Source organism: Diaphorina citri, unplaced genomic scaffold (assembly GCF_000475195.1).
Source record: "Diaphorina citri unplaced genomic scaffold, Diaci psyllid genome assembly version 1.1 scaffold49, whole genome shotgun sequence".
Taxonomy (NCBI): domain Eukaryota; kingdom Metazoa; phylum Arthropoda; class Insecta; order Hemiptera; family Psyllidae; genus Diaphorina; species Diaphorina citri.
In genome coordinates this window covers 268,068-290,033 of record NW_007377486.1, presented here as the reverse complement: position 1 = coordinate 290,033, position 21,966 = coordinate 268,068, and the positions used below count along the sequence as shown (strand labels likewise).

Below are 21,966 nucleotides of genomic sequence, written 5' to 3'. Positions count from 1 at the left end.
ATGGGATTCGAACCACATCAGTTCTCTCTGTTATGGTTTCAATGGTTTAGCAACTTTATTGTCCAGTTTTAAGATAGGAAAATAGTTGTGGGTCTTGGCTTAAGGGCTAGTTTTCCTATGCTTGATGCTTGTGTATTGGGGAAACTAGGCCTAAACTCCTAAAGTTACATAAAAAAGCCTCCCAAAGAGATATAAATATTAAGTAAGACTAGCCTCAGTATAACACAAGGTTTGTACACCAAAGGTTTCTGGTTCGATTCACGTCAAGTCTAGAGCTTATACTTACCCAGTAGAGTCCTGTAGTTCCAACGCTTCCTTAGCTTTGCTGACATTATCTCTCTCATCCTTGAGTCTAGCAAACTTGCTTTCGAATATCTTCAGCTGTTGTAATGCTTCAGTCGGATGTAGTTTACCTTCAATAGGTTTGTTACGCTCCCAGTCTGTCAGGAAGTCATTGGTTCGAGACTCGACAGCCTTTGAATCGATAGAACAGAACAAGATTACTAAAGAGTAAGTATTACATTAAATAAAAGAACAATCTGACCTCTATAGGGATCATCGACTAAGCAAATCTTCAGATCCCGCAGAAAAACAAGTAAACCAAAGCATTGTTGAGTCTCTGAGTTAAATAGATTTGTTTATAGCCCGGTTATTAATCAATCACCTTGAAAAGGAGAACCAAAAAGGTATATAATTATAATATACAGAACTTCAAAAACTTATGATTTATTTTTAATTAAACGCCTACATGTTTCGGAGGGGCTCCCTCCATCTTCAGAGCTTCACTGCTACTGCTGAAACCCTCCAAGAGAATATTATGTATTACCTTATCTTCGGCTATGATCTTCATCTGCAGGGATTGTACTTGACTCTGAATAGATGCATTCTTACGTCGAATAATCTCATTGAATGCATCCCATTCGCCTTCAATATTATCAATATGAAGCCACTTGCTCGGAAACTGGAACCTGTTAACACACAACATATGTCATAATTACTCGAGTCCAGAATTTAATTTTATATTATTATTTTTACTTCTTAAACTAAATAGCAATACATACTTAAAAGTTCAGAGTTGGTTTTAGTTAACCCGATAGTGGATTGAGAATCCTGAAAATCAACCAATTGAATTACTTCAGACAATCGGTTTAACTTAAATCAAATCCTAGTCCTGGAAATAAACATAACACTTCTTTTTCGGTGTAGTTATTTTAATATCAAATAAAAGTCCGTGGTCGAGTAGGTATTACACCTAAGCTTGGTTTAACTTAAATCAAATCCTAGTCCTGGAAATAAACATAACACTTCTTTTTCGGTGTAGTTATTTTAATATCAAATAAAAGTCCGTCGTCGAGTAGGTATAAACCACAAGTACCGGGTTCGATTCCCGGTGAAAACTCACTTCAATCAGATTACCTTTGTCTCTCCAATATGTTCTGTCCATTCCGATACACCTCGACCTGTTTACCCCATGCTTTCATGTTCCGCTTCAAACTTTGCACATATGTAATTAAACTAACAGCATCCGATGTACTTCAAATCCTAGTCCTGGAAATAAACATAACACTTCTTTTTCGGTGTAGTTATTTTAATATCAAATAAAAGTCCGTGGTCGAGTAGGTATAAACCACAAGTACCGGGTTCGATTCCCGGTGAAAATTCACTTCAATCAGATTACCTTTGTCTTTCCAATATGTTCTGTCCATTCCGATACACCTCGACCTGTTTACCCCAAGCTTTCATGTTCCGCTTCAAACTCTGCACATATGTAATTAAACTAACAGCATCCGATGTACTCGATGCTTCTATAGACTTCTGTTCTAGTTCACTCCGGCTCTTGGATATTTGACTGTGGAAATGTACCATCTCGTTATCCAGGAGTGAAGCGAACTTGCTCAGTAGCTCCTTATGCCACCAATCATACTTGAGAGTTACCTGTAAGCAGACATTAAAATGATCTTGTAAACAAACATTGGAATGATTCATTACTTGAGAGTTACCTGTAAAGGAGATTTTAGATTAGATTTACAATAGATCAGTTGCGCTTACTTGGGTGTAATCAGATAATTGGGTACCGAACTTGCTCAGTAGCTCCTTATGCCACCAATCATACTTGAGAGTTACCTGTAAGCAGACATTAAAATGATCTTGTAAACAAACATTAGAATGGTTCATTACTTGAGAGTTACCTGTAAGGCAGATATTAGATTAGATTTACAATAGATCAGTTGCGCTTACTTGGGTGTCCATCTCGTTATCCAGGAGTGAAGCGAACTTGCTCAGTAGCTCCTTATGCCACCAATCATACTTGAGAGTTACCTGTAAGCAGACATTGAAATGATCTTGTAAACAAACATTGGAATGGTTCATTACTTGAGAGTTACCTGTAAGGGAGATATTAGATTAGATTTACAATAGATCAGTTGCGCTTACTTGGGTGCAATCAGATAATTTCTCAGAGAGTAACATTAGAATGGTTCATTACTTGAGAGTTACCTGTAAGGGAGATATTAGATTAGATTTACAATAGATCAGTTGCGCTTACTTGGGTGTAATCAGATAATTTCTCAGAGAGGGTGGGGTTCTTACCTTACTCTGTACTTTGCCATAATCAATAATAAGAGGACCAAACTGTCTCTTCGTCTCAGACGTATCAATAGTAGTCCGTGACTTCTTAATATCATTCAGACATTTCATCCAGATGTTAATATTGTTGCCCAGACGACCGTATATGAAGTCAGGCTGTACATCCCAGATACTCTGATGCTTCAGCCATTCCTTCAGATAGCTCTGCATTTCACTCATCTTATCTGTTATAGCGCGATATGCAGACTCGATCACTACATTACCACTGGGGAGTTTGGTCAGGAGGTTCCTGAAATACAGAGGAGAGAACAAGTCGAGATTGAGAGAGAATGGAACACATCTATCTGAATACTGATTTTACAATCAGTGTTTACGGTATGGTCGTGAATAAATGTAGAATAGAAGGACACTACTCTCACGTGACGTGAAGTCAGATCAGTGTAGTTATCGTGAACTAAATCACCTCCTATAACCTACATTATAGGAGAACTTTGAACCACATCTTTCTGACTCCCTATGAGTTCATGGGAAGTGAAAGCAGTGTGTTTCTACCTTAACAGCGTAGACAATTCTACTAAGTTTAGCTCTTTCTGTTCCGAACTTAGTAAAACTCTCCACTAACCTGTTCCCTGTCGCGTATAATATCTCTAGTAGCGCGGTCAAACTTTCTTGACTTGGCGGGGCGGAGCGCTACCGCGCTCCTTAATTCAATAACAAATAACAATGGGACTTCTCAATCCGGCTACTCCGCTAATAATGGGACTTTCTAATCCGCTCACTCGTATTCTCAAACATACGCTCCACATCACGTTCAAGTGATTTCTTGGGCGTGTTTCACATTTCAGAGGCACGCGTTTTTCATAAACAGCTTCCTAATAACGGTTATTATCGCAGGGTCCTCTATCATTAGAGCTATTGGACGACATAACCTCTAATTACCAAGTCCCCTACAATCTAAGTAGTCCTTGCAGCATCGTCTATTAAATCTAATAGCTTGTCTTCTGATTTTAATCTTTCATATTTTTCTCTCCTCGCTTCTCTAAATGAGCAATTATTTCTTTTAAATTCTTAAGAAGGATATTTCACTTGTGCCTTCACGAAATACTAGCATGAAGGAATTGTGCTTTCTTTGTTTTTTCTGCTGATATTGCAAAGAGAACTTATTGTTTTATTTAAATATGTAGGTATCGGAGGGATCTTTTCAATATAACAGGCTAAGGTCCCTCCAGAATTTATTAAACCTTGCCAATTTTTGGCTAGCACTAAACCAGTTCCATAGCTGTATCCACAAGGAAGTAGTATTTTTGATACTTCTTGATATTTATTCATGTTTGATCTCTGTCACCATTGTAAACATTAGTACTAGTAATATACTTGTCTCGTTTTTCTCTTTACATACTTTATTTTAACCTATGACTTCTCCTTTCTCTGTTTCAGATGCATTAGGTAAGTTCCCTTGAATCATTCCATGTGTACGGCGCGGCGGTGGTAAGTATTTAGTTGCTCCACGTATCAACCATTACCAGAACTCTGAGTAGTTTGATTGCCTCATTTAGGCCGCCTGATTGGTTCAATTAGAAGTTCATTGTTATTGGTATTGATACCTTCATTGGTATTGGTATTGGTACCTTCATTGTTATTGGTACTTGGGTTCTAAATCAGCAATACATAATATATGGTAAATAAGGGAACTATATATAAAACTTCCTTACTTATCCTATCCAATTCTGATGTTTGCTATATTTAACCTACTACAATGTGAATTACATTGTTTTACACATACCAAGTTTTTAAACAAAGCCAGTGTTTACAGTATGGTCGTGAATAAATGTAGAATAGAAGGACACTACTCTCAGGTGAAGTGATGCTGATTTCCCTGTGGATTCATCACGTTTCTTCTTCATACGATCCCTAGGGGAGGACAATAAGGTCTTTTCTTAGTTTGACGAAATAGCACAAACTTAAATAAAGCTCCTTTTTTTACTAACCGAAAATCTGGTTAGGCTTTGTTAGTAGCTGAGTTTTTTTTTCGGTTCCGTTTGATGGACAGTTTTTTTCTAACAAATCAACGGGCAATCCCATGTATTAAAATACTATGATAGCAAGTGAATAAATGTAGAATAGAAGGACACTACTCTCACGTGACGTGAAATCATTATTTAGTCAAGTGAAGACTTATTCTCTTCTTATTTTAAGATTAATTAGTACTTGACATGGTATCCCGTTTTCAAAGTTTATAAATCACCTCCTATGACCTACATTATAGGAGAACTTTGAACCACATCTTTCTGATTCATTATTTAGTCAAGTGAAGACTTATTCTCTTCTTATTTTAGTATTAATTAGTACTTGACATGGTATCCCGTTTTCAAAGTTTATAAATCACCTTCTATAACCTACATTATAGGAGAACTTTGAACCACATCTTTCTGACTCCCTATGAGCTCATGTGAAGTGAAAGCAGTGTGTTTCTAACTTAACAGCGTAGACGGTTCTACTAAGTTTAGCTCTTTCTGTTCCGAACTTATAAAAACTCTCCACTAACCTAAGATCAGTGTAGTTATCGTGAACTAAATCACCTCCTATAACCTACATTATAGGAGAACTTTGAACCACATCTTTCTGACTCCCTATGAAAGCAGTGTGTTTCTACCTTAACAGCGTAGACGGTTCTACTAAGTTTAGCTCTTTCTGACTCCCTATGAGTTCATGTGAAGTGAAAGCAGTGTGTTTCTACCTTAACAGCGTAGACGGTTCTACTAAGTTTAGCTCTTTCTGTTCCGAACTTATAAAAACTCTCCACTAACCTGTAAGTCTCCGAGACAGGCCTGTCCAGTCCCACTTGATATGTAGAGCTACGTAGTCTGGTTTGTGAGGTAACAATAGCTTCCCAAGCATAGAGTTGTCGCATGATCTGAAGTCTACCATCATCTACACTCGGATATAAATACATGATCTGATTCTGAATACGAATCTCAAAGTTCATGGTGGGGATCTGCAACATACGAGTTTTAGTGGATAAAAAATAATACAATAAATGAATAATAGAATGAATTCCCACAGTCAAATTACCCATCTCATGAGACTTTATAAACTAACTTCTAACTAACTGATAGGTCCTTTACCTAACCTTTTTTTTTAGAAAAACACAGTCTTGAATAATAGAAGGCAAAAATGTATGAGATTTGTCACAAAAAAAAAAAATCTTTCATATTGGATAATGATGCATAAAAACAACATACGTACGTATTTTACGTATGCATGTTTTTTTTTTTATGTATCATATTTTAAGTCTGCAATATGTTTTTTGTTTTCTTTTCTCTCTTCTTTACTTCACCAAGTCTCTTTCTGTCTTACTTACATGAGGATCTCCTCCCAGTTTATGTGCATTATGTACGGGGGTTTCTGTATCCATTGTATTTAACACTTCCTTCTCTTTACCATCCAATGCTTCAGTCCATGCTTTGATTCCAGCTTCCAATCTGAACAAATACAGAGGACATGAGTCAGATGTTACAATATCCAAAATGAATTAGAAGTTAGAACATCTAAAATAAATCTGTTCTACTTAAAAAGGGAGGAAGGAGAACGCAGAAGTGAAGGAGGACAGGAGGAAGGAGAACGTAGAAGAGAAAGCTAGTCTTTTTGAGAACAAACCTTATCTGTCTAGGATTGGCTAAACAATAATAATCGGCGATAAATAGAATAAATTTTACTCCGGGAATTAAAAAGGGAGGAAGGAGAACGCAGAAGTGAAGGAGGACAGGAGGAAGGAGAACGTAGAAGAGAAAGCTAGTCGTTTTGAGAACAAACCCTATCTGTCTAGGATTTGCTAAACAATAATAATCGGCGATAAATAGAATAAATTTTACTCCGGGAATCGAAGGAGGACAGGAGGAAGGAGAACGTAGAAGAGAAAGCTAGTCGTTTTGAGAACAAACCTTATCTGTCTAGGATTTGCTAAACAATAATAATCGGCGATAAATAAAATAAATTTTACTCCGGGAATCGAACCCAGAAGGTAAGGACATTTACCTGGCTCCTAGTTTCTTTGAAGGAGGACAGGAGGAAGGAGAACGTAGAAGAGAAAGCTAGTCGTTTTGAGAACAAACCTTATCTGTCTAGGATTTGCTAAACAATACTTAATCGGCGATAAATAAAATAAATTTTACTCCGGGAATCGAACCCAGAAGCCAGAAGGTAAGGACATTTACCTGGCTCCTAGTTTCTTCTCAACTTCTTCATCTAGCTTGGATACCCAGTAAGGTAGAGATTGTAGTCCCCATCCATGTCCAGAGCGTTCTTCAAACCTGATACAAAACACGAGAGGAGAAATGGAGATTAGGTGTTTATTATTATTATTATTTTGAAGCTAATATTAGGTAGGTATCTACATTGAATCGGGTTCGATTCCCGCCTACAACGAACATTATTGTAAACAGATAAGGTTCGTTTTCGGAATAGCTGCCTTTCTGCTATCCTGTCCTTCTCTCTTCCATTTCGGGACGATAAGACCTCCGTAGTTAAAGTTCCCTCTATTGAACCTTAAAAAAAAAGGTTTCTTTAATAACTTTTTTTTTAAAAACTATCCTGTCCTTCTCTCTTCCATTTCGGGACGATAAGACCTCCGTAGTTAAAGTTCCCTCTATTGAACCTTAAAAAAAGGTTTCTTTAATAACTTTTTTTTTTTGAGTTCTATCCTGTCCTTCTCTCTTCCATTTCGGGACGATAAGACCTCCGTAGTTAAAGTTCCCTCTATTGAACCTTAAAAAAAGGTTTCTTTTATAACTTTTTTTTGAGGCTATCCTGTCCTTCTCTCTTCCATTTCGGGACGATAAGACCTCCGTAGTTAAAGTTCCCTCTATTGAACCTTAAAAAAAGGTTTCTTATATAACTTTTTTTTTGAGTCAGGTTAGGGTTGTCCAGAAGGAAGTAGCTGTTCCATTTTCTCATTTACCTGTATCCGTATCGAAGCTCACTGTGGCATGGAATCGTTTGCCATGTTTGAGTATCTCCAGTGTTAGGGTAACCTCGAGACTTTCTCTCTTCTCTTGAATCCGATGTAGGGCATGCTCTAGGTTAAGCCAGAAGCTGATTTCCTGTACTGCAGTTCCTGAGCTAGGGTCACGCTCTAGTTTAGTCACCTGTCAGATCAGATACAGTAATAAACCAATGTGAGATCAAACAATACAAGTAATATCAATGAAACTAGGAATTAATCCCCAATCATAATAAACTACAATGACACTGACATGCCTTGGACTCGAACCACCAACCTACAGACCCAAAGTCCACCGCGGTAACCACTGAGGTTTTCATTTACTAAATTATTCTGTATATACTAAACATATCTCGGACATTGAAGGAGTTTACAATGTTTACATAGATATATTCAGTGTCCAAGAGACTTTATATAAACCTGTGCCAATCTTTCCAAAAATGAAATACAAATACCTTCTGTATCTCCTTGATCCATCGGTTGACACCGTTCTGAAGTTGATTGAGAAACGTTGAGTTTTCCACCAGGTCACCGAAGTCTGCCACCTTTGCTTTGTAACCCTTGTCTGCACACTCCTTAATAACAGCAGCTACTTGAGGATGTACAACCAGGGAGATCTCCGGGATATCAATGTTCTGCTGGAGGTGAAGCAAACCCATCTCCAACTCCGCCATCTTCTTCTCCACTGAGATAGCCACCTTATCTCCATCCCTGACGAGACGAGAAATTAAATGATAAATAACAAGCGGGGCCCGTCCCTCCGGGAATTTTTCGATCTTGGTCAAGGAAAATCAATACTTATGTACTTACCTACCTATTTCTGGACAAAATTTGCACCACCATTTTCGTGTTCCTGGTAAAGAGACCTTTAATTTGATATATAGGTCGACCAGGTCTATGGGGACAGACAGACAGACCCAGACAGAGTGACAGACAGACAGACGACACCGAAGCGAATACAATAGTCCGTCCCTAATACCTTTTTATTATTATTGTAATAATAAAGGAAGGACGGACGAAATAGATGATTTTATTAGCGAAGCGAATACAATAGTCCGTCCCTTATACCTTTTTATTACTATTGTAATAATGAAGGAAGGACGGACCCAACTCCGCCATCTTCTTCTCCACTGAGATAGCCACCTTATCTCCATCCCTGACGAGACGAGAAATTAAATGATGGATAAAAAATGACAAATATTACATGTTGATGGGGAAAAAACCAGTAACTAAGTAAATTTGAATCCAACTCCGCCATCTTCTTCTCCACTGAGATAGCCACCTTATCTCCATCCCTGACGAGACGAGAAATTAAATGATGGATAAAAAATGAAAAATATTACATGTTGATGGGGAAAAACCAGTAACTATAAGTAAATTTGAAGGTACCAAACAGAAAGAGGTGATTGATTCATAGGGCTAAAATAAGGACTTTTTTAACTAGGGTCTGCCAATGCTCTCAATTCGGTCTATGGCTTATACCTAAAAATGGATAGTAAAAAAATGCGGTAAAGAATAATAATATAAAAAAAAATCAGTCACCCATCCCGTTACCAACCACGCTCAACGTTGCTTTCTCCCAAGTATTTACCTTTCTGCTCTTCCCACTTGTCGAATATAACTCTTGAAGTAAGGCGACACATATTTGCTGATGAGTGAATGAAGTGTTTCAAACGGGGAACCATCACTGAATGGAACAATATGCACTTGAGACTTGATACTCTTGTCAGCTTCAATCACCAGACTCTTCTTGATAAATACAATGCTGAAACCAAGTGAGTCAATTATGTAGAATGTAGATAGATAAATTGAGTAAGTTACACTTACTAGTACCAGTATAGTACTAGATAGATATGAGTTAATAAAATAGAATAAGGATTTAATAATATATATTCTGCTTCAATATCACACATTTCATGAGATACATAATTAGATAAAACTAAAAAAAGGCATTTATTTATTCAGACATATTAAAAGATGAAAAATACTGACCATTACATTTCGAAAAAAAAAAAGTTAAGGTATAAGTTACACTTACTAGTACCAGTATAGTACTAGATAGATATGAGTCAATAAAATAGAATAAGGACTTAATAATATGTATTCTGCTTCCATATCACACATTTCATGTGATACATAATTAGATAAAACTAAAAAAAGGCATTTATTTATTCAGACATATTAAAAGATGAAACATACTGACCATTACATTTCGAAAAAAAAAAGTTAAGGTAAATAAAAAAATAGCTGACAATGTTAGTGTACTCTTTATAAAGTTACATAAAAAGATGTATAAAAATTGAATGTATGGACATAAATCTCAGTAATAATGTCTCATGAGGGTATCACAGAGTGATATGTGGCATATTAAGATGCTTTTCATTCTATGTGTTACCAATATCCAAAAAATAGAAACTCATCCTGTGTATACTATCATAGGAAATCCATTGTATAACAAGAATATAGCAGAGAGGAATCCAAGACGGAAACTATCACCGTCTGCCTTCAGCTTCTGACCCTCGATGTAGTTCTCCCAGCCTTTACCTGCGGGGAGAAATTAAGAGTTAAGTAAATCATACTTGTGAAAAGATGTTTCTTTTTCCATTACTGCATTAATGCCTGATCTTACCACAAAGAATTTTCAGTTAATCTAGAGTTTAAAAAATTTTGAACTCTGTGAATCAAAAGCAGACGGAAACTATCACCGTCTGCCTTCAGCTTCTGACCCTCGATGTAGTTCTCCCAGCCTTTACCTGCGGGGAGAAATTAAGAGTTAAATCATACTTGGGAAAAGATGTTTCTTTTTCCATTACTGCATTAATGCCTGATCTTACCACAAAGAGTTTCAGTTAATCTAGAGTTTAAGAAATTCTGACCTCTGTGAATCAAAAGAAAATCCTTGACACTGTGTTAACTCTCAGTAGTAAGATCAGAAATCGGCATAGTCTGATTACCCCAACATGAACAGCTACGTAGTGAGCATGATCCTTCTGGTTTATCAGATGTGTCCCTCATGTCCTGGATAGATATAGTTGCCATGATACTCTGCCTGACTATTTCCTTTATATTCTCCGCGCTCAACCTGGGCCTCATGTCATTGAGTGTGTATGAGCTACAAATGTTAATTATCAGTGGCACACCAGAAGAACAAAAGTACGCCAAAAAGATCTTGCCTATCCGCAAGCCAGCGTAAAGTTTTTACCAACAGACCCAGCGTAAATAGCATGGTAAATGTACCAGCGTAAATAGCATGGTAAATGTACCAGCGTAAAATATCCGCAAGAAGGGGAATTACTTGCTGTGCTCTATTCTCCTCTGTCTAACACTTGTCAATGCTATCTTCACCACAGTACTGGACACTATCACTACCAGTGTGGTGGGCGTTACGATCACTACTATCACATTGGTTCTATATCCGCAAGAAGGGGAATTACTTGCTGTGCTCTATTCTCCTCTGTCTAACACTTGTCAATGCTATCTTCACCACAGTACTGGACACTGTCACTACCAGTGTGGTGGGCGTTACGATCACTACTATCACATTGGTTCTCCTACACGAACACTGGTCTCAACACTCTCTTATACAATCAGCCCTACATTCTTCCACTGGTTTTTCTTATTCTGTATAACTATAATTTTATTTTCATTGAAATTCACAGGAGTAAACACAGCATCTAATTTTACCTTGAGATTTATTTCTTACCTTGCCATCTTAGTGTTGGTGAAATGCACTTCATTGAATATAATGAACTGTGGACTATCCTTCTCCTCATCACCTCCACCTTGCTCGGATTCCTCATCTGAAAGTATAATACAATATGTAAGTCAGCTCCCATGGCATAGTGGTCACTGCACTTGCCTTGCATGTGGGAGACCCGGGTTTGATTCCCGGCAGGGTTAAGAAATTTGTATCATGCAAATGATTGATTCTGTGACTGGCTGTTGCGGGGCCAACTCAGCCTCGTGAGGAAAATGAGTAGCTATGACATATAAATGGCATAGCAACCGGTGCCAGCATGGTACGTAAACATTGGATTTTAGGATTATTGAGATATTGGGAAAATCCTACAATGCTGCAGTGAGCACTGAAGTTGTAGAATTTGCATTTACATAATACCTACAATATGTTTGTAATGTTATGAAAAATCAATTTAGAAAATGGAAACACTTTAAGTAGTCAGATTTAAAATGTAAACCAGTTTGGCCTTAGGTTAAAAACATGTTGAGATCATTGATCTCAGAGATGTTAACCTTTAAAGATGCTCTTCAGGTCTAACCAAGCATTCTCATTAGTTAACAAATACTATAATATTAACCCAGCGCCACCTATGTGGTAGATATGTGACTCATATTGATGTAAGCAATATTACAAACATAGTCAATCAGTAGACTATAATATTAACCCAGCGCCACCTATGTGGTAGATATGTGACTCATATTGATGTAAGCAATATTACAAACATAGTCAATAATTGCCCAAACTGATTACAACTACATGAGCTAGTAATTAGAACTAGGAATTAATTACATCAAGTAATCATTACTTCACAACTCTGTCAGTAGGAATAGACAAATCTAACAATATGCTTGTCCTTCTTACCTCTATTCGTTGAGTACTGCACAAACAGTGTGGACACATGGATGTCTTTTATGAACTTCTTGATGTAATCCTGATTGGTTTTTTCTTTCAATGCAAAATCAAGGATTTGGTCAGCTTGTTCATCGAGTAGAGAAAACTTGACAATCTTCCTGAAGAACTCGATGAAATCTGAATACTCTACGAGGGCTGTGGTCTGGTCGATGGATGTGTTGGGATCCAGGCTATCTAGCTCGCCTTCTCCCATTTCGGCTGAATGATAGAGTTGCCTACACTTTCATCAATAGTTAAGTTTTCTCAAAAGACAGACTGACAGACAGACTGACGGACAGACACCGAAGCGAATACAATAGTCCGTCCACTATACCTTTTATTATTAGATAAAGGAAGGACGGACTAAAAAGAGAAAACAACCGATCGAGTGCCATTGCCATTAGATGCATCAACCAATGAGATCATTTGGTCACCTTTCTACTCTATTTTCATTGGTTCAACGGCGTGATCATGGCTGATTGATTTGTTTCATGTGATTGATTTTGATCTTGATCGTGTATAAGGTGCCTTCACGATCGGATGAAAAGGAGGCAAAAGTGCCTTATCTTTTTATATCAACAAAAGTTCAGAAATCAGATTTCAGAAAGGGAAAAGGAAAGGAAGTAAAGGAACAGAACAAATCAACAAAAATGAAAATTGAAAATGGAACACTTCTGAAAGTCGAAAGTTACGTGTTTTAATAGCAAGAAAGAACCAAGGAGATCTCGGATTTTATTCTCAGAACCCAAGGTCTATCTGATGTTCTCATCAGTGCTCAAAAGGATCCTATGAAGGTAAATATACATACTTGGGACTTATTCACTACACTGCTCCACTTTGGAGTTTGGAGTACTGGAAATTTTACACTAACTGTGGGTACCCAGAAAAAGTAGGTACCCTTTGTATTTTTCTTATCTAGGAGCTCAGGTCAAATAGGAGGTCTTGAGCTTAGTACTCTATGATTTTCCATACAATCTAATCATATTACTATGACAAATCATTTGTGTGAACTGAATAAGAAACTAGAACATTAGTGTAGTAGTGTACTAGGAAAACTTGTGCAATTTATTTTTCTTATCTAGGAGCTCAGGTCAAATAGGAGGTCTTGAGCTTAGTACTCTATGATTTTCCATACGATCTAATCATATTAATATGATAAATCATTTGTGTGGGCTGAAATATTTTTCTTATCTAGGAGCTCAGGTCAAATAGGAGGTCTTGAGCTTAGTACTCTATGATTTTCCATACGATCTAATCATATTAATATTATAAATCATTTGTGTGGACTGAATAAGAAACTGTAGAACATTAGTGTACTAGGAAAACTTGTGCAATTTATAATTTCATTTCATTGTAAGAAAATTCTGTTTGTACGAGGTTTTCATTTGTACAAAAAAGAATGTAACAGATGACAAACACGGTAGAATAATTAAATTGAGAAAACAAATAATTTTAAGAAATCATTGTTTCTTGTTTTTAATTAATTAATTCAAAAAATGATTTGAATAATTTGTTATTAATTTCATTCATTAGGACAAGACGAAACATTGAACAAATAAAAGGTATGATTACTTGAGCATCCTCTAGGTTTGCTTGGGTTATCGTATTTTGGTTTTCACACGTTTTGCTAAATCTAACAACATGATAAAGGAACATGGTGTCTATATCGACATGGGTTTGCATTATGGGGATTATTATGGGAAGGATGTGAAATCTCTCTAGTAATTCTTCAGTGAAATAGTCAAGGCTAAAAACTTGTTGAGTGACCTTATTCCTATTTCTCATTTAATTTACTTTCTCAACACAGTACAAAACAATGCTGTTGAAGCACTACCCTATGAACTATGCTCTGATTTAATGCCAGATGGAAGACAATTTTCTTTGTAGCCATCAGTTACTTTTTTTTTTTTTTTTTAGATTCCTTTCATCACATGAATTAATCAAACCAGGAACATCATGGAAGTAAAAAACTACTGGGTCAGAATATTCATTCTCATAACATACTTTATCCTGGTATTCATTGTGTCCCGAATCCTAGACTTGGTCCTGTGGTATCATCATGGCTATCTTCCCAATGATCTTGTAGATCCAATAGTACTCAATGTACGTCAGTTAAAACTCTTGTTAGATTCAAGAGGTATCAGTTACACTGGAGTACTTGAGAAGCAACAACTGGTGGAATTACTCAATGATTCTGGTGAGTTTTTTCTTCCCTTCAAGACTTGGTATAATTTCCTCTTGGTTTCCTCAGGTCATAATATTATCTATTCAGAGCCATCTAAATTCTAAAAAACCATAATCTGTGTTTTTTTTTTTCCTTTCACACAATGTGGAAAATATTAGATGGGTTAGGTATCTACTGCAAATTTTGAGAACCAAGGGTCTAGAAGAAGTTTGCTGTTGAAGAGCTTTGGCACACTAAGTACTTTGTCTGATCTCACCACTTTTAAGGGCCGACATTTTTGGATAGGAACTTGGCCTTTTTTTCACATTTGTGTTTTTGTGGGGTATTATTCTGTGTTCTATCCTGACTATACCATCACTGCTAAGGGAGAAATTTACTACTTGATTATCAACCAAGATCTCTATGGTGCTGGACTACATGCTACTAAGATAGAAAGATCTCATGGGGGAATAAAGGCTAAACCGAAAGAAAGATACAAAGCATTGTATATGACAAGCTCAACACCACCACCCTCTCCTCCTCCTCCATCAATAGCTTCCATACGGGATTGTAGACGTTTATGTGAGGGAGCAGCACGCCATGCTGATTTCCCTGTGGATTCATCACGTTTCTTCTTCATACGATCCCTAGGGGAGGACAATAAGGTCTTTTCTTAGTTTGACGAAATTGCACAAACTTAAATAAAGCTCCTTTTTTTACTAACCGAAAATCTGGTTAGGCTTTGTTAGTAGCTGAGTTTTTTTCGGTTCCGTTTGATGGACAGTTTTTTTTTTCTAACAAATCAACGGGCAAACCCATGTAAACTGTGCAACCTGTTCAGTCTAAGAACCAAACTATGCAACCTGTTCAGTCTAAGAACCAAACTGCATACTTACCTCATGATGCAGAGTAACTTTTCGAACTCATCATCCCAAGTTAGAAATACATTGAAACATTGGTTCATCACTTTCTCAACCCATGTATAAAATACTATAATAGCAAATACATACTTACCTCATGATGCAGAGTAACTTTTCGAACTCATCATCCCAAGTTAGAAATACATTGAAACATTGGTTCATCACTTTCTCAAACTCCTCGTGAGGAATATGCATCAGACGTCTAGTACCTGAGGAAAACAAAATTCAAATATCAATAGCTAATTAAATCTAATATGTACCTATATTACACAGCCATATCAATAGCTAATTAAATCTAATATGTACCTATATTACATAGCCCCACCATCTAAATGAAAAACATTGGTATGATTTTTTTTTTTTTTGTTTTTATAGGAGTAGGTTCCCCATAAACTAAATAATCTGTACTTTGGTAGGAATGTTCCTCATATGTCCTAGATGTGTTATAAGAAAGGATTTTTGAAGAAATCTAAACCGATGTCGAGTTATGCAACCTGCTAGTAATAAAATAAAAATCAGTTTCCACTTACCGTCAATTCTCACCCGCCTCCTTCCTCTCTATTCACGGGAGGATCTCATTTCAATGAGAAAGTAGAGGATACAAAGGATAGTGTGTGGCTTGTTCAAGTGATGCCTGCTAGCAAGAAGCGGCATGAACCATTGCTAGACGATTATTCTTGGCGATATCTTAAACACCACCTGGCTCCATTTGCTATACAAACAGGAGTGTTTGATTGTGCCTTGGATAGGGCAACCTGTTCAGTCTAAGAACCAAACTGTGCAACCTGTTCAGTCTAAGAACAAAACTATGCAACCTGTTCAGTCTAAGAACCAAACTGTGCAACCTGTTCAGTCTAAGAACCAAACTATGCAACCTGTTCAGTCTAAGAACCAAACTATGCAACGTCCTCATTCCAAGCAGAAAAAATAATCAGGGGATATGTTGTATTGTAAAATTTCATAACAGCATGAATCAAACTGAGTGGTGATAAATGATGGTTTTAAACTTATTTTGTTGATTACAACATACTGATCTACAGGAATTTACACTATTGTTTTCCTCAGGATTACTATAACACATAAGAAGAGTTTGTCACTTTTATTTCTATAATTTTGCTATGACTTTCTTTACAACACTTTGTATTGTAGCCAGATAACACACAGAACCTGTAGGTACATACAATACATTTGAAAGCATTCCCACTGTAACTAAATGTTGTAAATTAGAAGATAGAAGCAGGGATCCTTTCACTTCATCTTTTTCAAATTTTATTTGGGGTGGGTGTTAGCCTCCTTTATCTCTGCCATACCCTCCTATCCAACACCTCCCTTTCCCATCCCTTCTCTCTCAGGTCTCCGTTGACCTTATCTCTAATATCTCTACAACTCAGTTTTGGTCTCCCCCTCTTTCTCTTCCTTTGAATGACTATATTCTCTACTTTTTTTCTATTTATGTAACTCTCATCTCTCCTTTCTGCATGTTCAAACCATCTCAATGTACTGCTTTCATAGTTTTGCAGATTTTATCATTTCTCTCTCTGTCCTTTCTTGTTAGCCCACATGTCCATTACTTACAACATTTTCATCTCTGCAACTTTCAGTTTTTTCTTGTGGCTTTGTTCTTGCCCAAGTCTCTGCACTCTACACGAACACTGGTCTCAACACTCTCTTATACAATCAGCCCTACATTCTTCCACTGGTTTTTCTTATTCTGTATAACTATATTATCAACCAAGATCTCTATGGTGCTGGACTACATGCTACTAAGATAGAAAGATCTCATGGGGGAATAAAGGCTAAACCGAAAGAAAGGTACAAAGCATTGTATATGACAAGCTCAACACCACCACCCTCTCCTCCTCCTCCATCATCTCCACAGTCTCCCAATGTGAGACCTGTCCAGTCTAAGAACCAAACTATGCAACCTGTTCAGTCTAAGAACCAAACTGTGCAACCTGTTCAGTCTAAGAACAAAACTATGCAACCTGTTCAGTCTAAGAACCAAACTATGCAACCTGTTCAGTCTAAGAACCAAACTATGCAACGTCCTCATTCCAAGCAGAAAAAATAATCAGGGAAATCAGGGAATATGTTGTATTGATAACAGCATGAATCAAACTGAGTAGTGATAAATGATGGTTTTAAACTTATTTTGTTGATTACAACATACTGATCTACAGGAATTTACACTATTGTTTTCCTCAGGATTACTATAACACATAAGAAGAGTTTGTCACTTTTATTTCTATAATTTTGCTATGACTTTCTTTACAACACTTTGTATTGTAGCCAGATAACACACAGAACCTGTAGGTACTATCGCGCTACTCCTGTGCGGTAATATCGCGCTACTCCTGTGCGGTAATATCGCGCTACTCCTGTGCGGTAATATCGCGCTACTCCTGTGCGGTAATATCGCGCTACTCCTGTGCGGTAATATCGCGCTACTCCTGTGCGGTAATATCGCGCTACTCCTGTGCGGTAATATCGCGCTACTCCTGTGCGGTAATATCGCGCTACTCCTGTGCGGTAATATCGCGCTACTCCTGTGCGGTAATATCGCGCTACTCCTGTGCGGTAATATCGCGCTACTCCTGTGCGGTAATATCGCGCTACTCCTGTGCGGTAATATCGCGCTACTCCTGTGCGGTAATATCGCGCTACTCCTGTGCGGTAATATCGCGCTACTCCTGTGCGGTAATATCGCGCTACTCCTGTGCGGTAATATCGCGCTACTCCTGTGCGGTAATATCGCGGGACGGGCCTAAGGCAAGATGTTTTTATACTTTCTCTTCCTTCATTTTTCAGATGATAATCAAATGGGTTAAGGAGCAATTATCTATACGAGTGAACAAAATCAGTTCCCTATCTCAACTGGAAGATGAGTGGATGTCAACAACCAAGTCTGATGATAATGTTAAAGTAGTTCTCTTCTCTCATTTGATACACACGCCTCTCTTCTTTGCTGCACTCAGCATCAAGTTTACTGGTAAAGTATATTTGAAAGAACTTTTTCTCTTTCAAGTTGAGTCCAACACAACGTTACTTGGTCTTTAAGTATAAAGAAAACAAACAAATAAATTCTCACAGTAATTTCAAAAATTATATTCCGCAAAACTACATTCCTATTGGGAAAGATTAGTACCAATTAGTCAATTATTATTATTCCCATCATTGTATACATACCTACGTTCATGTTATTCAAGAAGCGCATAAAATCGTCAAGTAAAAAGAAAAAAAAATCAAGACCTTGCTCCTTCGACCAACCATTGACAACTCCACTTCCTTTCTTCTTCCAGGTCGCATCAAATTCGGAATATTCTCTCTGAAGAAAGATGAAGACTCTAATAACACACCGAGTATACCACAGTCTAGTAGTAGTAATTCTACCTCTGTGAGGAAATATCTATCCCGTCACCATCAAATTCGGAATATTCTCTCTGAAGAAAGATGAAGACTCTAATAACACACCGAGTATACCACAGTCTAGTAGTAGTAATTCTACCAGATAGGGAGTGAGTATTATTTAAAAAAAGTAAGAATTTAAGATCATTAGAAAGAGCAAGTGTAACAAGCATCAAAGAAATGGGTCATACAAAAATTACAGTCCTATTTTTTTTCTATTAGGCACTTCAACAATGTTTTGTGCATGTTAAATTTAAACCAAATGTATATTTTCCAACAGGTTATGTATCAGAAGGAATTGGCTGGAACCCATTCTATTACTGGCACTACCCAGAGGTAATCGACCCAAAGACCATGTCATTATTCGAACATCCAACACGCCTAAAATACATGTAAGTCAAATATCTACCCTGAAATAATTCAACAACAATAGGTATGCTGTATAGGGAGGACTGAGAATCCCTCTGTGCTGATATTGCACTACTCCACAGTTTTTTGTTTATCCCATGGATGTTTTATTTTTTCAAAAGATATACAAGGAACGTTTAATAAAAACAAATGATATTGCGCTACTCCACAGTTTTTTGTTTATCCTATGGATGTTTTATTTTTTCAAAAGATATACAAGGAACGTTTAATAAAAACAATAATAACACTTCTATCTACTTATAGGGGTAAACTCTGTAGCCAGGCAACAGCTTCTGAACTAAGTGTTTTGATATCCTCAATATTTCCCTTAAATGACAGAGATGGACAGAGATACAGGATATGGTCAGTAGTCTGTTGCTTCTGAACTAAGTGTTTTGATATCCTCAATATTTCCCTTAAATGACAGAGATGGACAGAGATACAGGATATGGTCAGTAGTCTGTTCTCACACTCACACTCGCATTTTTCGTCGTCAGTTAGCCCCCATTTGAACAGACATGAGTTGCAGCATCCATGATCTGTGCGGAGTCTATTGAGGTTGCATAATGCTTTCCTTGGAAGAGAGGACTCCTTGCGAGGGAAACTGGAACGCTACTCCTGTGCGGTAATATCGCTCTACTCCGCGGTAATATCACGCTACTCCTGTGCGGTAATGCGCTACTCCGCGGTAATATCACGCTACTCCTGTGCGGTAATTTGGAATATGAGGATTGTACATTTTTGGAATCCTGATCCAATTCACTTCAATTTTTTTTGCTTCTCTCTGGAAAGTTTGCAAAATGTTTGTTGGTTGGTGTTGTTTCTAATGTGAAATGAAAGTTGAAGCTAGTGAATAGTGACTTTGAGTTTCATACTAAATATTATTCTAATATATTTGTTTCAATCCCATGATGTTCGAATAAAAATGTTTCTCGTCATGTATGATCTGGGCTCATTCGTGAAAAGTGATGGAACATCACATCCGTGTATGGCAAACTACCAGCTGAACATTACAATTTATTCCATATGAACTTATTCCTCAAGCTGATAGTACCAGAGATGAATGATGTGTTTATTGTAGCCTTGGTTCTAACCAATATGCTAGCAGTCATTGATATCTGTCAGGTAAGAGACTTTGTTCCAACCTCTACGAAAAGTCTAATAAATGTCACTTCTTATTGAACTTATGAAACTAGATGATTCACCCTGAAATAGCCAGCAAGGTGTTGTTCACTCGTCCAGATACCAACCACGCACACCGTTACTTAACTTGATTCCTGTGTGTTTCAGATGCAAGGATGTACAGGTTGGTTATATCTGATACGTGGTGGTTTCCTGATCACGACTTACAATCTGTTTCTGTTCCTACTGAGCTTAGTCCTATACAACATGTCCTGGCCTACACTGCCCGTCACCCATCTGATCTCTATCCTACGTCATCTCAACTGTTCTCCCCTAGGCGCTATGCTACGTGCTGATCTCCTGTGTCTATACCATCATCCTGTAGTGTTTGTAATGAGCTTTGTACTCTATGGATTCCTCAGTAGGAAGATATTCCGGTGTCATAGTGCATGGTATTGGGATGTGTTTCCTCTCGGTAACTCATTCATTGTAAACTCGCTATTCCGCCCGAGTGATACAGCAGGGCCTAGTAGACATTTGTCCTCAGATGTGACATTCGACCTCAGGTTTGAACAGTTGGTGATCACGAGGTCCCCACGCGTGTTCAATGTACCTAACCTGTGGCTGCAGGCATCCCCACGTGTAGACTACATATCAGATCTACCTGTGTTTGAATACAGAGGATGGCGACCCTGTCCACACAAGGAGATGAAACTTCTAGTCAGTGTTATGGATGGAGAAGATCCGAGATGTCTTGGTAACAGACCTGAGAGCAAACGAGATGTTGATAGCGTGTCCAGACATGAGGACAAGCGTTCCTCTGCCTCTATCAGCCAAACTACTACTATTCATACCACGTACTCAAATGTGGACACAGATACCATGTCTGAGAGTGAAGATACGACCCATAGCACGTCCTTCAGTGTGGACACTATCCCCTCTCGTAACCATGCTGCTATACATAGCATATCACACAGAGCTACTCATGTTCATACCACGTCCTCAAATGTGGACACAGACACGATGTCGGAAAGTGAAGATACAAATCATAGGCCTTCCCCAGGTGTAGGCAATATGCGCTCTAGTAACAGAGATACTCATGGTACGTCCTCAGCTGAGGCTGTTCAACCTATATCATCAAACGAGAATGATTCACATGGCGTGGACAATAGGAACACACATGTGGACATTGGTAGTGATGTGTGTGATTACCTAGAGTGTAGACTGATCCGTGTACAGGACTGCGCCATATGTTTGGAATCCTATGAGCTACGTACTGTACTGTTAGCATTACCATGTGCTCATCATTTCCATAAGACATGTGTATTGAGCTGGTTACGTAGAGGACATTCCCAATGTCCAGTGTGTCGCTGGCCTGCCTATAAACACAAGTATGAGTTTACCTATTAGATATTCGAACCCGTGACTTCCGGATTACCAGGCAAGTAAGATTGATTTTGAACTAGTCTAGACCCAACAGTTAGTATTAGGTTAATATTTTGTGATGTTCTTTACCAGATACTTATGCTCTCACCTTTCTCCTGTTTTGAGTGATATAAGAGTAATGAACTTGGAACTATCAAATTCAGAATAATTATTGTGTACAGACCTAACAGTCAGTATTAGGTTAATATTTTGTAATGTTCTTTACCAGATACTTATGCTCTCACCTTTCTCATGTTTTGAGTGATATGCTATTAGATATTCGAACCCGTGACTTCCGGATTACCAG

The 21,966-nt window shown here is 37.7% G+C and overlaps 2 protein-coding genes across 2 annotated transcripts in view; one reads left to right on the top strand and one right to left on the bottom strand.

Annotated features, from left to right (window-relative positions):
* The window catches only part of LOC103515500 (dynein heavy chain, cytoplasmic-like), a 31,555-nt gene extending 19,082 nt beyond the window's left edge, over positions 1–12,473 (bottom strand). The window contains 14 exon segments of the mRNA XM_026827944.1: positions 169–178; positions 287–474; positions 827–968; positions 1,679–1,935; positions 2,590–2,875; positions 5,394–5,581; positions 5,948–6,068; positions 6,801–6,857; positions 6,860–6,896; positions 7,544–7,730; positions 8,041–8,296; positions 9,177–9,350; positions 11,289–11,385; positions 12,186–12,473. Coding sequence (XP_026683745.1) covers positions 169–178; positions 287–474; positions 827–968; positions 1,679–1,935; positions 2,590–2,875; positions 5,394–5,581; positions 5,948–6,068; positions 6,801–6,857; positions 6,860–6,896; positions 7,544–7,730; positions 8,041–8,296; positions 9,177–9,350; positions 11,289–11,385; positions 12,186–12,429 — 2,244 coding nt within the window. The 5' untranslated portion in view covers positions 12,430–12,473.
* Positions 12,474–12,817: 344 nt separating this feature from the next.
* Positions 12,818–21,702, top strand: LOC103515342 (E3 ubiquitin-protein ligase RNF103-like). The gene is made up of 11 exons (XM_008480286.3): positions 12,818–13,009; positions 14,133–14,456; positions 15,819–16,056; positions 16,901–17,344; positions 17,604–17,996; positions 18,046–18,288; positions 18,599–18,725; positions 18,985–19,096; positions 19,695–19,824; positions 20,080–20,237; positions 20,403–21,702. The coding sequence occupies exons 2-11, from the start codon at positions 14,172–14,174 to the stop codon at positions 21,642–21,644; spliced, it is 3,372 nt and encodes a 1,123-aa protein (XP_008478508.2). The 5' UTR covers positions 12,818–13,009; positions 14,133–14,171; the 3' UTR covers positions 21,645–21,702.
* The last annotated feature ends 264 nt before the right edge of the window (positions 21,703–21,966 follow it).